This window comes from Zonotrichia albicollis, chromosome 7 (genome assembly GCF_047830755.1).
Source record: "Zonotrichia albicollis isolate bZonAlb1 chromosome 7, bZonAlb1.hap1, whole genome shotgun sequence".
In the NCBI taxonomy this organism is placed as follows: Eukaryota; Metazoa; Chordata; class Aves; order Passeriformes; family Passerellidae; genus Zonotrichia; species Zonotrichia albicollis.
In genome coordinates this window covers 45,113,796-45,131,963 of record NC_133825.1, presented here as the reverse complement: position 1 = coordinate 45,131,963, position 18,168 = coordinate 45,113,796, and the positions used below count along the sequence as shown (strand labels likewise).

At 46.0% G+C, this 18,168-nt stretch overlaps 1 protein-coding gene across 1 annotated transcript in view; it reads right to left on the bottom strand.

Annotated features, from left to right (window-relative positions):
• The window catches only part of GRK5 (G protein-coupled receptor kinase 5), a 153,477-nt gene extending 140,677 nt beyond the window's left edge, over nt 1-12,800 (bottom strand). The window contains exon 1 of the mRNA XM_074545308.1: nt 12,182-12,800. Within this exon, the coding sequence (XP_074401409.1) occupies nt 12,182-12,233 (52 nt within the window). The 5' untranslated portion in view covers nt 12,234-12,800. The remainder of the gene's footprint in view (nt 1-12,181) is intronic.
• Between the last annotated feature and the right edge of the window lie 5,368 nt (nt 12,801-18,168).

Genomic DNA, 18,168 nt, shown 5'->3' with positions numbered 1-18,168 from the left:
CAGAGGTCTTGGAGAGGTCACTCAATAAATAATAAATTTCCCTATCTGCTTTCCCAAGTACGCTGACGAGCCAGAGTTTACTTCCTTCACTTGCCTCCACCAACAATCGCAGTGCCATGGTATTATTCAAGCCATAAGCTGCTAATAAGCAAGGATAAATTATTAGCAACCTGAAATGCTGGCAAAGTTAAACATTAACTTGTTGTGCACTCAGATTACAGCATTACTTTTAGGCAAGCTCTGTGCAGTGCAGGCTCCTACCTGTGCCACCTCCACAGCCCTTTGTGGCCTCTGGTATTTATGATACACAGAAAAGAGAGCTGTGTTCCCCAGGAGAGCTGCAGGCAAACAGCATCCCAAAAAAGGAAGAGAAAACAATATGCTGAATCCATCAAAGATTGTTACTTCATAGACTTTTCACAGCCAAATAAACATTCTGCAGCTGGAGGTCTGCATGAGCCAGAATAACAAATGTCCTGAGACCTGCTAGAGATTTTGGATTAGGCTGTCTGATGGAAGAGGTTGATCCTGTGCATGCATGCATGGACAGAGGCAAGTATTTAGTGTACAGATCCTGAAGATTAATTACCTGAAAACACCTTTCATTTTCTTTTTTTTTTTTTTTTGTTCCCATGATTGGCAGGGTTTGGGGGTTCATTTTTCATTGTGTTGCAGCCAGTGGCCCATGGGCAGGTATCACACACTCCTCTGGGGCATCAGGGGTGACCACTGACCTCACACCAGGCTCTGAGATTTGATGGGTGCATTTCACAGTGCCCACTTCAGGTGTTCACCTGGGACCTTGTCCCTCAGCCCTTGGTGCAACCCTCATTTCTTTGCCAATCTTCAGTTGTCTCAGGAATGGCTCCTTCAAACACTGCCATCAGCTGGCAAATTCCTACATTTCTCATTCCCTTTTCCTCCCCACCTCTGGAAGAAGTTGGCTGTACTCACAGCTGCCTGGGCAGGTGGATTTTGACACTTTTGAACAGTGATTTTCTTGGCAGTGACCTTCCCCAACAATTCTTAAGGAACTGAACTGTTTCTGGAGAGGGGGCCCTGCTGTGAGCCAGCAGCAGTTGACAAGATGGAAAATCAGGGATAAGAATTTGACAGTGGAGCAGGGCTGCTCACAGGGTGCCACACAGACTATTCAGTGTATTTATAAATGGTCTGGAAAAGAGATAAATAACAAGATGGCACCTGCTGCCAAGATGAATTTCTTCAGGACAGTTGTAACAAAAACAGCCTGTAAAGAGTTGCAGGAGGATTTTGCAGTACTAAATCACTTAAAATTAGGAGGGAAAAAAAAGCTATATTCTGTGTCAGCACAATATTGCTCATGGAAGAAAACAACTCTTGCTATATCCACCAAACAATGAGCTCCAAATTAAACACTGCAGCTCAGGAGACAAATTTCTGAGGTCACCATCAATAGGCCTAGTAATGAATACTTGTGGCAGTGGGGAAAAAACACAAACAAACATCAACTAAAAATGGTGACAAGAAAGTGCAAAGTGGTCAGCATCACTGTGCCACTGCCCACAGTGCACACCAGTGCCAGGTAGTTTTGGTCACCCAATTCAAAAAAAGGACAAAGAATTAGAAGATGCAGAGGGACAGAGATGACAGACTTGGACCTTTCAGCATGGAGATACATTATTTATAAGAGGACATGATAAAAGGTTATAACATCATGGATGGTCTAATATAAATCACAGAAGCAATGAAATCAACAAGTAAAAAAAAAAAAGTTAAAGCTAAACCAACACAGCAAAAACCCAGAAATATTTGACTGATTTCTGGATAATTCCCTTTCTTCCCCCTCCAAGACACTTCCACGTGTTCACAATGGCTGCTTTCTGAGGCTGCCAAAACATAAGTCATGCATTGACCAAGTCCCTCATGAAGGACACATGTGGGGAAGCTTGCATGCTTTTCTTACATGATGGAACTCATCACCACAGAAAGCTGCTCAGGCCAAAAGCAGAAATGTGATCCAAAAAATGGATTAAATAAATTCACAAAGGATAGTTATGTCCCACAGGGTCCCTTTTGCTCAGTAAGTCCCTTGAATGGGAGGCTGAAAAAATCAGCCTGAGGAGGGATTGTGATATCCAAGCCTTTCCAGGCACCTGCTGCTGTTCAGTGTCCGTCAGTGACATGTGACAAGCAGGAGATTTACTTCAAATGCTTTTCTGCTCTATCACCAGCTCTCCAAACCAGAGTGCTAAAGTTCTGTGGTTTTTTTTCATTCCTGAACCATTCCTGTCTCACCCAGAAAAGAGTGAAAGGAGATGCACACTAAACACACAAAGTTTCCAGGACAGGTGTAAGGTAACCCTGAGAGAACCTCACATCATATGTAAATCATCTGCATAGCTCTTCCCAAAACTCTGCTGCTGCTGAAATAAACAAAGCACAAACTTTCCCAGATGTGTGCTTCACGAGGAATTCTCACTCAATGTATGATTTGTAATTTGGCATCCTCAGAAAACACAAAACCATGATGCAAAGATGGAATGTAGATGTGGAATTGTTAAGGAAGGAGATAGAAAGGGGTTATTCATAGATTAGTCCAAACTTCTGTACTTGTAAGCTTTTTCACAGCTTCCAAATGTTGCACTGGGCAACCATCCTTCCTCTCATAGTAAGATTAAGATGAGTGTCTACATTCCCTTAATTTTCCATAACTGATAGCCAAGTAAAATCTCCTCTGAAAAGTTTGCATGGTGAGCAGTTGCATTTTTGTGCAACAAAAGAGGAAAAGCAGGTTGTTCCACTGATTGCTGCAGGAGAAAGGTTTGCTGTGCAAGTAGCAAGATCACCCCTACAAAAAGCAACCCTATTGATTTCCAGAGTTCTTTCCAATAAAACCTCTCCTCCTTCATAGAGAGGTTTTAGTGTGTCCCCTGAACACTGGGAAAATAAAGAAACTGCATCTCTAACAACCAAACTGAAGAAGATGGAAGAGAGAACATTGGCTGAAAGAGATTACCAACATAACCTTCATCCCCAGGAAGAAACAAGACCTAACCTAAGGGGAAAGATGAAATCAGCAGAAAGCTAAGGACAAGCATGAAACACCACCAGTATGAATGAATATGTATCTACACATATCTACATCTTCCACAGAGATTCTGGCAACCTTGGCTAAATGATGATTTAGCTTGGCATCCATTCTTTCCAACTCATCAGCTTGTTGAAGGTGTCAGTTCCCCTGCACTGCCTACAGGAATATTTTGACGGAAGTGTCACGGAGGACTCACTGGTGCTGTTGTCACTTGGCATCACTGACATCTTCCCTTTGTTTCTGAATATCCTCTTCTTCCAGCTGCATTTCTCTCCTTTTTTAACCTTTTTTTTTATCCCACAAGAGGAGATCTTCCATCAGTGCCTTCTGCAAGTGCTGCTAAGTGAACACCACTGTAATGTTACAGAATTTCTCCATTCTCCTGGCAGGTAGGGCCTTTCCTGGGACACACAAGATAAAATTGAGGGACAACTTTGAGGCACGCAGCTTTTAAAGCTTTCATTGTAAATAAAGACTTCCTATAGAGCCATGAAGGTCTCTCTGAACACATGCATGGAGAGGAAAAAAAGAAGAGTTTCAGTAATTTTAGACAGGAGCCTTGTCACGCAGACTAAACACTGACCAAAGAGCAACCAAGGATAATAGGAGTGTGTAAATACATAAAGCCTTACATGTGGCCAGGAAACTGACATTTAATCCAAACTAATTAAATGTGTTTTAAACAGCACATCAAAGACTTCTCAAATTCAAAGGTGGTGTCAGAAACAGAAGACAGGGAAAATAAACTAGACAGAGAAGTGGGAAGAACGAGATACGGGAATTTTGGTCTAGAAAAATTTGGACTATTCCAACAGGGAGAGGAAATAAAATCATCCAAATTTATTCAGTGGGAGAATGATGTTAGGAAAAAGGGATGGCTTCAGGAGCACTGGGAACCAGCAAACAGCATTCAGAAAGTCATCATCCTCCACACCCACACAAGGTAAAGATTGTCTCTTTGAGTAGTGAAGCAAAAGAGGTATTGTATGAAAAATACGGTAACTTCTAGAACTTGCAACATAACCTCAGCCTACCAGGAAAAGCCAGGCTCATAGTGAAATCATGCATTCAATGGGACCCAAGAGAATACTCCAGCAAGGCAAAAAATAGCTGCTCCAGCTTATTCACCGCCCCTCTGGCATCCTGGGGACAACAGGGAGCTCCACCAGCAATCTCAGCGGCAGAAACTGCCCAGAAATACCCTGATAAAACACCCTGGGGGTCCTGCCCCTTCCCCAGGGCCTGTCCCCACCACAGGAGCTGTCCTGGCTGGTTTTGGGGAGGGGCAGGGTGAGGAGCAGGTTCAGCCTCCCTGCCTGGCCAAGGAAGCCACCACCAGCAGGGAACTCCAGGGCTGAATGCACAAAAGCTGGGCTGGGCCATCCAAGCTGACAGGCTGGGAGAAGGAAAGAACAAATCCTGCTCAACTTGGCAAAGACTGTAACTGGGGAGGAACAGAAAGTACCTGGAAAAAGGAAAACTGTACAAAAGGGATTGCATGAGTGAAGGAGATGGGAGTAAGAAAAAAAATATAACAAAGATTTCTTGGGCTCATTAAAAAAAAATTCTAGAGAGACAGACCCATAAATGGAGTCATTTTTACACCAAAATGTTTCATACCTTAACAAGTACATGGCAGACCAGGGACAGGATGACGTAGCAGGCCTTTCCCAGTGGCTTCCAGTAGTTTCCCCTTAGCTCCATCCGTGTGGTTTTACTGCCTGGAGTAAACTGTGGTTTTACTGCCTGCTGCAGTGAGAGCTGGCTGATCCCTGAGCACAAACAAGCTGCATTTCCAAGCAGCCAGCAGAGCCCATGAAGTCCATGGGACTACTCATGCATAGCAAACACATCCCTAGGTGCTGGAAATGATGGATAGAGACGTTTTTCAGCCTTGGCTGTACCACCAGAAACTTCTCTGTGAATAACTATTCTCATGCTGGAACACAGACAGCCTTCACTATTGGTATTATTTGCTCCCAGGTCTGAATTGAGGCTTGAGTATCTGTGTGTAATTCTGCTCCTTTCAGCCTGCCCTTCTTCCCTAAATAACTGCTTTTAACAGTTTTTCAACTATCTCTGAAAGGACATATGAGCCAGAAGCAGCTGAGCCAGTGGAACAGCTTCATCCATCTTCCTCCTCACCTGTGTTTTGTTCCATCCTTTCATTTTTAACAGGCAACTTGGTGCATTTTTTTAAATTAAGTAAAATAGCCATCATCTTTGCAATATTTTCTTTAGATTGTTTACTTTAATTTTGGTTTCCCTACTTAATCTTTTTCACAAAGCCGTACGCATTTTTAAATCTTCCAAGGAAAATAATTACAAAGATAATCCAGCTGAGTGTAATCAAACTGCAGGGTTCTGTATTTTCCTGGCCTTTTAATTTAATTTCACATCCTGTGGTCTTGAAGAAATATTAGGATTATATCATCTTGTTATTGTTTAGATTACATGCCAGTAAAAATAGGGGGTAACCAATTATTTTCTTCCCCTCTGCCACACAAAAAACAGCACACAGAATATTTTCAAAATAAAGATGCAGGGGAAGATCTCAGATGAGCATGAGTTAAATCCCTAACTCCCAGTTTTCTGTCCTGCGTTTATTTGGTTGGATTTTTACATAAGCACAGTAACTGCTTTGATAAAGCAATCTGCTTTTAAAGTTTTTCAGTGCAACAATATGGATCCTGATGTGATATTGTAGCTTTCCCTGGATCCATACAAACCAGAAGTCATCCACAGAGTAACACTGGCAGAAAATCAGCGTGGGAGAAGAATCAGTCAGCTGAACAACAAAACCACAACTGATGTCTCTACCCATGCAGGAGGACCCTGCGCCATCCTGGCAGCCCGTTTTGAGGTTTGTGGGGATCAGAACACATCTGCAGCAAGTCTGACTACACAGCTGGGGCTTCAGACCCCTCCCTGCAGGCACCCAAGTCCTCAGCACACAGGTCTCCATCCTCTGAGCTGGGTACAGATCTCTGGCAGCTCTCAGCTGGCACAGCAGAACCTGGAAAGGGAGCTCATTTCCAAGCCAGGATGCAATTGTGGGGTCTTTGTGGTGTGTTTTTATCCTGCTGTCCACAGGTATAAAGGGAAAAGGAAGCAGAATCAGCCACCAAGCAGGTGTAACACCCACAGGGCCTAAAGCAGCAAAGTCAGAGCTGCTGGATTCCTCTTGAAACATTTTCTCCTTCAAAATGGGGCAGCTCATGCCAACCCAACTCACTGGGGACAAAGGCTTGGACAGGTAGGGCTCATCTTGGGGTATGGCTGTGTTTAAAACTTTCATTCTGCAGCTGTTTATCACAAAGACACATGGGTTGGTTTGGTCCACGTGCTGCTGCTCTGGCAACACTCAGCAGAGCATCACTAAAACCACCTCTTTTGGGTGTTTTTGATTAAAGTCTCAGAGTATTCTTAACTAAGACAAAAAAAGAGTCATAAAGTTATGTCAATGTCTTGTATAAGCACTGAAAATTCTTTCCTGAGTGGATAATTTCAGCAACACTAAGTTAAAACCTTCTCAGAAAAAGAACACACTGATAACAGAGACAGGCAGTCTCTTCTTAGATTTATTATTTTGCACTTGAGGAAAGCAATCCCATGAGATTAATGGAGCAGATGTAAGTAGTTCTACTCAAACCTCCACAGTTAACATTTGTACTAAAAGTTTTACTACATAATAGGTTCTCTGTGTTAATAACCTGGCTCACTACTAAATATTTTTAAATGCCTACAAACCCAACAAGACAGATAGCAATCAGGCCATAACAGTTCCACCAACAACACAGGAAGGAGCAGTGAAAAAGTTTGGATGGAAGAGCTCTTGATTTCTCCAGCATTGCCACATCCCCAGCCCTGCTGCCCATGTCTGCAGACTGGAGAACCCCAGAGTGGGCACCAAGGACACAGCTACCGCTCTACCTTGCTCTGCATCAGCCCTGCTATCAAAAAATATTAAAAAAACAACCTAGGAAATATATTTCAAGCCAGTTCTACACACTCACATTTGTCCTAAGCCAGGTGTGGCTGCAGAAGTAATTACCTTCTCTAAAAAGAACCTTTGATGTGATTCAGACTTGCAGATTCTTTTCACAAAGGCCTGAAAAATCCTCTTTTCTGAATTTCCTTGATTAAAATATAATGAGATAGTCTTGACTCTTCCAGGTACCTTTTTCCCCAGGAAGAAATGGTTCCAAGACACTAATATTTTTAAACTACTGCTTGAAAGCACCCTGTTGCATCTGAAGCAATGGCTGACTCCATTCTTGAAATACTTTTTTTTGAAAGTTATTACAGTGGTGAGCTTCTCTTGAACTCCAAAAAGAAAACTAAACTGAGACACCACATGGAAGCTTCCTTTGCTCACAATGTTTGTCATACAAGGAATGTTGGGTTTACTTCAAGGGATGGAGGACAGGACCTTAGATTCTGCATTCAGTGCACTGGTAAATGAAGTTGCAATAATCATATTCCCCATAGAGTTTTGGCTGCCACTACAGCCACCTTCTTTCCTTCAAAATATGCTTTTCATTGTTCTCCTGCCCTTTTTCCAACTGCTCCTCAGCCAAGTTCTTGGAAAGCAACCACGCTTCATGTTTAGGATTTATTGCTAGTCTTCTGCCAGTACGGACACACACAAATCTCTCCTGTGATCATCCTGCAAAAGCAAGCTAAAAATACAGCAATTTATGAACATTTTGCATGTTATATGCCATCAGTGTGCATGCATCAAAAAATTCTGAGTGCATGAAAGGTCTCCCCTTTTGACTAGGCCAACAGGAGGCTCTGCTTGGGTGCCATAAATAAGCTTATTTTAGAATTCCAGCCTACCTAAAAAAGGAAAAGAAGCATTTACACTGTGTTTCAGTGGTTGAAGATTTTTTTTTCCTTTTACATGGTAAATTTTGTGCTTTAGATACTCTAGGTTTGACAAAAAACCACAGTTCATCTTCCAAAGTGGCTGCTTTAAAACTAATGACTAAATTAGACATCAGAGTTATCATGAGAACTTCAAAGTGGTGAGAATTGTCTGCACAAATTTTTTAAGGATTTTGCAATTTTAGAGTCAAGTTGTATTTCAGTTTTGAAATGTGTCTTGGGTTATCTGAGGAAGCTCATGCCCACAGAAGCAGCAAGAAACACCAGGGAAGGCTGATTTTATGGCTGGGAAGAACAGTTCATGAGGAAGAGTATTCAGGTAATCACCATGCTTTGGTCATGTTTTCAGACCCTAGTGTTTATTTTTATTACAAAGACTGTAGTTTAATTATCAGCCTCTTTGAAAGACTTGTCTTTTGACAGGCAAGAGTAGATTCAAGACTGCGGATACAACTGAAATTCTGGATTAGGATTATATCAATTCCTCTGAGGCCAGGGAGACTCAGTTCTTGGTCTCTGCTGGCTCCTTGTTTCTGATAATGGCCTCTGTCAAATCACAGATTTGGAAGGTGACCTGGGGCTCCCTGCCCAGCCTGGATGGCAGCTGGGGGATCTCCAGGGCTCATGGCTGGGGGGTTCTGAGCCTCAGCCACCACTGACTCAGGAACACGAAGGCTGATGGAAAGAAAGATCAGTGAATCGGCTTAAGGCTGCCAGAGGGCAGGGCTGGATGGGATATTGGGAATTGGGAATTGTTCCCTGGGAAGGTGGTGAGGCCTTGGCACAGGTGCCCAGAGAAGCTGTGGATCCCAATCCCTGGCAGTGCCCAAGGCCAGGATGGACAGGGCTTGGAGCAGCCTGGGACAGTGGAAGGTGTCCCTGACCATGGCAGTGGATGGGATTTAAGGTCCCTTCCCACCCAACCATTCTATGATGCCATGAAGATCCAGATAAATGTTTTATCACCTCATAATCTGGGGTTCTTACTCAACCCAAAATGACTGCAATTGTTATTGTTTTGATTTTCTTTTTATGACTCTCATCTTTCTTGCCTTCCCTTCTTAGCTTATTCTTCTCCCCAGGCAATGCTAGATAGTTCCCAAATACCTATTTGGTTCCTATAATTAAACCAGATGTATTTTCTGTTCAGCCTGAAAAGGGATTAGTGATTTGTGAAATGGGACTTTGCATTCAAGAAATGAGAAATTACAGCTGAAGAAAAAGCATAAATTTACTCCTAATAAATAATGAATGGACTTTCAAATGCAGTAAATCTCCATTCTTGCATGTTCAAACTGACAGACTTCTGATATAACAAGTAACTTATGTGTAATTTTGTGTCAAAAACCTTCATATTCTGCAAAAATATTAAAATTTCCTGAAATTTATTCTCTGCTCAAAATTATTCACTGAAATGCATTTTTGTATGTGAACCACATTTACTCTTTTTGTTGCTCTAATAAGATTACTCATGTATCACATGGCATCAGTTAATTCTGGGTGTGCTTCTCATTGTGATCATCAGGATTTAAGTGCAAGTATTTGTGTAGCAGTTATAAAACTTGCCCCCTGGTATTTCAGCTAAAAAGCTCACTTTACATCTGGGGTGAAGGAACTTAGACAAGGGACTACAGGGAAAAAAAAAAAAGCTACCAAGGCCAGAGCAAAAGAGTTGCAAAATTTAAACCAATATTTGCTATGAAACATTTGTGGTGGCCACTCAGCCCTACTTCTGACTCCCTGAAATGTCCTCACTGCTGGATTTCACACTGCAGCTCTACCTAAACCCCCCCTTGACACTCCCTTTGCTACTGAGAGTAGGTTTGTGCTCCCCTTGCAATTCTGACAAAACTTCTGCTTTTACTGACATTTGCAGAGTGGTTCCATCAGTTTTCTTCTCCTAACATTAAGGACCACTGCAGGCACCAACCAGCATGTGACTGAGCTAACACAGCTTTTGATTTTGACTTCACCAGTGGAAACACACAGGCACATACTTGGCTTAGGCTACACATTTCACCCAGCTAAATCTGTTGATGGAGTCTGCAGAACCTGGAACAAACTTATTTTTAGATACCATAATCTTCAATATATTAACTTGCTTTTACTCTTGGTCTTACATATGTTGTCTGCCTTCTTCAGCTGCAAAGAAAGCCACCTTCATTACTCACTGCAAATTTTAAAACAAATTTACCCACAGCAGCCTGCAACAATAACTAAAGTGTGGCAACCTATCTCATACAGCAATAATACTCGTGGCTCTGTTGTCAGGTATATCATCTGCCCTTGTTCTTCCTTTGAAAAAATTTCAAATCCCCTCCAAAAAAAAAAAAAGCTTTAAACTAAATTAGCACCAGGCCTCCAAAAATGTTGTTGGAGATTCATACGTGGTATAAAGAACACTTGCAATGTAGTTTGGAGGAAATCTTGATAAATTTCTGCCATTGGGATTATAGCTAACAGCTTCTTTAATGCAATTCTAACACAATAAAGCAACATGACTGTAACCATCTTCCTGAGAATGGTAGAAAAGGACCATAAAACTGAGCGGCACATTTAAAATTACTTGCAAAATATCAGCTCTCTGTAAACAACACACAATAACTGTAATTAATACCAGTCCTTTAAAGTATTCCTAAAGTCTGCTGAAATCTAAACCAGCATTGTATGACTGGTAACAGCAACTGCATCCTAAACAACATATAAAACGACAACAGAAAATAAAATATCTCCATCAGAAGTCAAAAAGTTATAATTCACTGATCTGCTGAACACCTTTGCCCTTATTATTATTTGTAGAGCTTTTTTGGGACGATCTCAGGACTTTACTCTTTAGCTAAGCCTCAAAAGTTCAACAGCCTGTGAGTTATATAAACACTATTCTACAATTTGAGTTATTTTCCCAGCAAAAGGATCGCTCCAGGGGCGGACTATTTGAATGATCTCTCTTAGGAAATGAACGCAGCTTTACTCGCAGCTCCACAGCTTCGGAGTGGCCGGAGCTGAAGCCCACCCAAGCGGGCAGGCAGCTCCAGCGCTCCGGCGGGCGGCGGAGAGCAGGCTGCAGGTTGCACCGCACCTAAAAACGCTCCAGCAAGTGCTCTCAGGGAAGAAACTCTGACCAAGGGCTTGGAAAAATGCCTTATTTTAAGCAGCAAGCAAGTAAATAAACACAAACATAAAAACGGGCTGGAGCAGACAGAAGGCGATCGCGTCTTGGCAGCGATGCCGCAGCCGTAGGACGTGTTGCTTGTGCGTGGCGCTCCCGCTCCAGCCGGAGGGATGCTCCGGGCGGACGGGGCTCCGCGGGGACCCCGAGCCCGGCGCCGCCGTGCGCAGCGCCCCGCGGCCGCGGGAGGATTTCCGCCAGCGCGGGGAGAGGAAACCGCGTCCGCTCCCCACGGGGCGAAAGAAAGCGCCCGGAGCCCGATCCACCGGTGGCTGTCGGGGTTCGCTCCTGCGAGCCCTCGGGGTCGGGACGGGGATGCTGGGGGAGCCCCCGGGCAGCCGAGGGCGCCCCGCGCCGAGCAGCGGCGGCTCCGCGGCGGCGGCTCCGGCATCGCCCGGAGCATCCCCGGGGCTGCCCGAGCGCGGCGGCGGCCGCGGGGGACAAACCCCGCTCGGAGACCCCCGCGCCAGCCGCGGGCAGGGCACAGCCCCCAGCCCCTCCGGCCGGCTCCGGCCGGGGACAAACACGCTCGCAACAATGGGCATGTTTGCAGCAACATGATCTCACCTAATAACGCCGAATAAGGCAATGACTGTACGGGGAAGCGATACGATCCTGCCGGTCTCACCACACGGCGCGGAAAGCTATTTGCAGATTTGCTAAGCCCTTTTGAATGAATGCATCTGCAGCTGACCTTTAACAATAGACGCTGAAATAGCACAATCTGTGGGACCAGATTTGAGGGGGGGAGGCGGGAAGGGGGAAGGAAGAGATGGGTGAATATTGTAATCTCTGCAATCTCATTCACTTCCTTTCCCAAACCCCCGCGCACAGGGAAAAACAGCGGTATTTTCCTTTTCGCCGGGGCTCCGTCTCAAACAAGCCGTTTCCAACGCCGGCACAGCCACATGGCACCCCGACAGCCGCCGCCGGCGGGACCGGCGCGCATCCCCACCGGTGCCCGCCCGCATTCCGCGGGCATCGCTCCGCGGAGGGGCGACTGCGACAAGGATGCTCCAGCCCCCTCTCCCCTCCCGCCGCTCTCTCACCTTCCCTGGCTTTCAGCAAAACGGTGTTGGCAACGATGTTTTCCAGCTCCATTGACGAGCTCGGGCAGCGCAGGCAACGGCACTGCAGCAGGACGTCACTCCGAGGTGCGGAGTCTCCGGGCGACCACCCGCCTCCTGCCCCTAGCGCGCTGTCCCCCCGCGCATCATCCCCGCCCGCCTGCCCGCCCGCTCCCCCGCGCTGCCGGGCGGAGGCGGCGCTCCCCGCACTGCCGGCTCCGCCGCGCCCCGCTACTCCATCCTCCGCCCCGCCGGCTCCCCCGGTGGTTTGAGGGCTCGGGCGCTCCTGCCTCCCTCCCCCGGGGGTGTGGCACCGCGGAGCGGCCCCGCAGCCCCGCGCAGGCGCCGGCCCCGCCGGGCCGGGCACGCCGGGACGTGTAGTCCTGGGGCGGCCCCGCCGCACCTGGCGCCGGTTCCGCAGCCGCGCAGGGTCCGCAGGGAGGGACGGCCACTGTCCGCTTCGGGGAGGGCGAGAGCACGGGCAGGGGCACGGACTGGCGCCGGGCAGAGCGTCCCGGGCCGTGAGGATGGGTGTTCGCCGCCGGGGATGCTCGGGGCTCCCGCGGTCCCGGCCCCGGCGCTGCCCTGGTGCCGCGCTCCATCCCGCCGTACGGGGCTCCGCTTGTCCTGCCCGCGGTCCCCAGGGCTCCCCAGCCCGGCTTTTCGTGCGTGTCACCCCCCACAGGTGCCCACGCTCGTGGGAAGGGGTCGCCGACACCCGCAGATGTCTCCCGACCCCTGCCCTTCTCTTCGGGATCTCAAAAGCCCCCACAGAAGAACCCGAGGGAACCCCATCTCTCCCCCACACCATTGTTTTCACCCTCGTAAGGAACTGTGTGAAGCATCAGCCACTTGTGGAAAGTTTGTGAATTTTAAGTGCTAGATTACAACATGAGCTCTCCCCTGTCTACATAGGACAGATGCTCATGTCAGCATGATTCTGATTTTCCTAGCAACGGGGTAGATCGATTCATCAGGTCAAGCAATGAAAGAGAAATAAAAACGACCCATTACTCCCACTGACACTCTTCTTCCATCTATATTTGCATTGATTAAATCCACATGAAGCAAATCAAATTAACATGCACCTTCTTGTAAGTGGAGCACAGACACTACTCTTTTCTTCTTTTTTTTTTATTGTACCAATTTATTTCTTTCCACAGCTACACAGAAATGGCCTGCAATAGCAGACCTTGCAGACTGCCTAGAACACATTTTCTGAACATAGGAAATAGATGAGAAATGCATTTAATGAATAATACCTTGCGGGTAAAATTGCTACAATAAATGCCTTTTGTACCTGATTAAGTGTCAATGGTTTGACCTTTGAAAGTTATTTTGCATAGCAGGTGGCATTGCTATGAACAATATTCCACAGCCTTTCTCCTGGAGCTTCAGAAAAACATTCAGCTTTCAGAGCCATTCCATGTTGTGGTTCCTTTCTTTGTAATACAAGTTCTATACAGCAGCAGTTGTGTCAGTAAGTACCGGAAGATTTTTCTCTGATTAAATAATTCTTGAGGGAGAAATTGCTTCCTGGAAACCAGAGCCTTAGCACTGAGATGAGGCTCCTAAGGAGCATCTGCCCTGCTTGTTGTTTGAACTCTTCTGTGCAAGCACTGATGTAAACAGACCAGATTATGCTCAGTTCTAAGTGCACTTCACATCCCTGCCCAGCCTCCCACTAATGATCATCATAAGGACAATTCAAACATCGCAACAAGGCTGATGGTCGGTGGAAGACAGAACTTTTATTATACAGAATGTTTTTAATGCCACAAGCAACTCCTCTCTCCAGAGGACAAATGAAGGCATGTGTCTAAGTGCCCACTTTGTGAAGCACCACTCACTGCAGCAGCACTGGGATATTGCTGTGTCTGCTGTGCCTCAGGATGAGACTGGTCAGTGGGATTTACCTTCATGGGAGACTCCACAGGGAGCACTGACTGTGTTTGGTGAGTTATTTTTATAGAGGTGCCTGAATGGAGAGGGCAGATCTTGAAGAGCTCACGTATGAGTTGCACTGGAAATCAGCACGTGCATCCAACAGCTGTACTGCTCCTCTTATCTCATATCTGTATGTACCTCGAGATATGTGGAGTCACCCACAGTGCTGCCCTGTGGCACAAAAGCATGACTCCAATGTGCTGATGTTGCCCTGTATAGTTTCAAATATTTAATGCCTGAAAGGGCAAACCTATTTATCAAACGAGTTACGACAGATCTGTCAGGAGTTTGGAAATGCCACGGAGCTACCTAGTGTTCGTGAGCGGCGCAGCTCCCGCAGGCTCCTCGATCCTGGCAACGGGAGGCACGCTCAGCCAGCTCCCGAGGGAGCAGGGACAGCCAGGCAGCAGCGAGTGTGCTGGGACACAGGGGTTATTCCAGCTCCTGCGGGAGCAGGGACAGCAGTGAGCGTGCTGGGACACAGGGGTTATTCCAGCAGGAGCAGGGACAGCAGTGAGTGTGCTGGGACACAGGGGTTATTCCAGCTCCTGTGGGAGCAGGGACAGCAGTGAGTGTGCTGGGACACAGGGGTTATTCCAGCAGGAGCAGGGACAGCAGTGAGTGTGCTGGGACACAGGGGTTATTCCAGCTCAGCTCTGCTACAGGGCTGCTGAGGGTCTGCAATAAATGTGTGTCTGACTTACACATCTACGTGGAGAGCAGCGATTCTGACTCCATGCCTATTGGGAAGACCAATGAAAGGGGTTTTTTTCAATATTCTTATGTTAACTAACAAAGTCCCCCTTGTTTCTAATAAATATGACTCACTGTGGTGCACTGGGACATGGAAGGAGGTGTGCTCACTAGCACTCACTAGCACTACTTTGAAAAGCAAAATCAAGGTGACTAGTGTGTAGCTCCACATTAGTCCTCACTGCATCTTTCTTTTCTACTGCATTGTTAAAGCCTGATTAAAACCCTGGTATATGACACAGGCCTGAGATGGATGGCCCCTTTCATGGATGTGGCCCCCACGTGTTTCCACTGCACACAAAATCCATCAGTTGGCTTTTGCAGATCCCACTGCAGCATTTGGACTCTTACCTCATGACTGCTTCACAGCTGTCAGTAGCTTCATTCTCATGTCACCTGGAACAACTGGTTCACAAAACCAACAAAGAAAATTAGGAAGAGGTAGATTTATTTATATCCATTTTCTCTTGTGGTGACACAGTCCTTTAATTTCAAGCTATGTCTGCACCTGATTTAATGGAACAGTCTGTGAGTGAGGGAGAAGGAAACAGGAGACCTGTAAATCTGTTCCACTGCTTATCTGACTCTATTCACTCTTGTAAAATGGTGCTGAAATACCTGGACTCAAAGACAGGGTGGCAGGGAAGGAATGCAGGGAAGGAATACATGTCTCTTTTGCTGGCCTGAATATCCTGATTCAACACTTGAAGGAGAAAAAGGAAAATTTAGTCTGAATCATATGCAGAAGCAACCAGTATTGGAAGGAAGAAAAAAAAAAAAGGAGAGGCTACCCAAAATTATTTCATATTCTGAAAAATGTGCTTTCTAAGGTGCTTTAAAAACATGCTTTAAAATTTCCATCTGAAGTCATTCAGGAGAGGCTGCTAAAAACCTAAAAATGCTGAACATCAGGGTAAAGCAGGGCTGGCAGCCATCTTTCCTTTATGGCAAAAGCGAGGTTTGTAAATGAAACGCCAACACCGAGCGAGCCCCAAATGCATCAGTGTAATAGGAACAGGGAAGCAGCGAGGCTCAGTGTGATATTCTGAGCCACTCAAGGATGACTCATCGGCAGGGTGGGCTCGCACAGCTCCAGCCAAACACGGCGGCAACACACCCAGTTTGATCCTGGCTCCAGAGAAAGCGCTCGGCCTCAGCACGGCCGCCTGCACGGCCAAGGGCAGGACCCCCGGTGCAGCAGATGTCAGAAAGGCTTTTACCTATACTTATCAACTGGAAACATACCCTAACAGCAGCTATCTCCTCAATCCACGTTCTGACACTTAATTCATGCAGTACAGCCCGTTCATTATTAGCCCTAAGCTGGATTGTGCTTGGGGTTGCTTCTGAAACTTATTGCTACGAACGGGTAAATTCTTTCTCCTGCTGAGCTTGGGTATCAGCAGGTGGGAGCACACAGGCCTGTGAGAGCATTTGCAGGCAGCTGGAAGATTTTCCAGCGCCCCTGTGTGCAAGGACAGAGGCTGCCATCTACCAACAGTCACGGGGTGATGCATCGTGTTGCCGAAGCCAAAGTTTTTGCTTTGGTTTAGATAAAAATGTTTATACCTCTATTGTTTTGGTTTTGTTTTTTTTTTTTTTCCATTTCCCAGCCTCTTTTTCAGTTATCTATTTCCTCAAGGTAGAGGACAAATGATTGTTACAGCATTTGAGCACATGGAATAACATAACCTTCTAGAAATTGAGCAGATTTTATTTTTAAACAAGCAGACATATGTATCCCATACTCTGCACAGAATTTGCCACTCATTGATCCACAGCAGCAGTTCTGGTTTGGGATTTGCTTATCCTTTTCATCAAGTTTAGAGAGAAACAGCTACTTTTCCCCTAAAATTTTCTTGTGGGAACAATGATCTTTCAAACAGCTCTTTAAAATCTAACTTACAAAACAATAATGGAAATAACACACAAGCATTGTTTGTATTCTTTATCAGCTGATCTTGTAGTTTTTCACCAGAAAGACATAGTTAACTATTTCCAGATATGAAAAGACAGTCACAAAATGGGAGCAGGCACATAAGTATCCTCACCAAAAAGAACATTCACATCTCCCATTATCTATTCAAGTGCGTTATGGACTACTCTGCACCTTGTATAGCAGCTTCTCCTTAAAGCCTGCTGAAATCCCTGGAGAGTCTTTCAGCAACTTCACATGTCAATTTGAATCACACTTAAAGACAGCAAAGGAGACAACCAACAAGATCTGGAAAAAGATGTGCAAATGGTATCACTCGGTAGATTGATTTTGAGCTTTGGATGTCAATAAGAACCAGGTTTAGCAGCTGCTCAAGCCTGTGCCAGAGCCAGAGCTGAGGAAAAAGGAACAACTTTTATCAGGTGCACTTTGGCAGTGACAAGGTCCATCTTCAGATTGCAGGGATGCTCATTTTGCAAAAGCAAAATGGAAAATACTCCCCATTAAATGGCAGTAGTTCAAGCTTTTGCACTGAAGTCTGAGAAGCTGAATTACGCTGCCTCCATAACAAAGCATGAGCAATATTTCCCCACCTGCAAGCCAAGAGTTTAAACAAAGAGTTTTAAACAAATATAACTTTCCGGGGATGGGGGGAAGGGCATTGGTTTAGAATACATCAACTTAGAAGTTTGGTGAATAATCATCTGTGGATGAGACAGCCATCCTCAGGAAATCCGAGCAACAGCCCTTTTCTGGCTGCCACAGTGCAGCTCCCGCACCTGAGGGAAGGGAACCCAGCCACCCCTGGCACACAATTTGCTGCTCAACCCCAGGGCACTCGTCTGGGCAAACACATTTCTGTGTCTGAGGGCATGTGCCAGGTTTCAGACACGAATGCAGCCATGTCATCCTGCACTGCTCTAAAAGCATCAGCCCAGGTAATGGCTGTGGGTTTGCTGCTCTCCACCTACAGCTCCACAGGTGTCCCAGGCCCAGCTGCACTGCTCACTGCTTTGCTTGCAGCCCTCAGCAGCAGCACAAAGCACTCCCACACCTCTGTCCTGGTCACAATCTCCACAATCGCTCCTTCCCTCTCCTAATCCAAGGCTGCAGGCTGGGGCACAGTTCACCCACACTCTACCTGACACGCTTTCTAATGTGCAAATTGGTTACTCACTTCCACTTTCATGTTTTGGGTAGATAACATTATTCTGGCTGCTCTGCTGGGAATTACTTTCTTTTTGAGAAGACTTTTAGAGCCACATTTCCAGCTGTCATTGGCTACATCTGGATTAATAAATTCAAGGTGCCAGAGACTGAAATTTGCCATGAT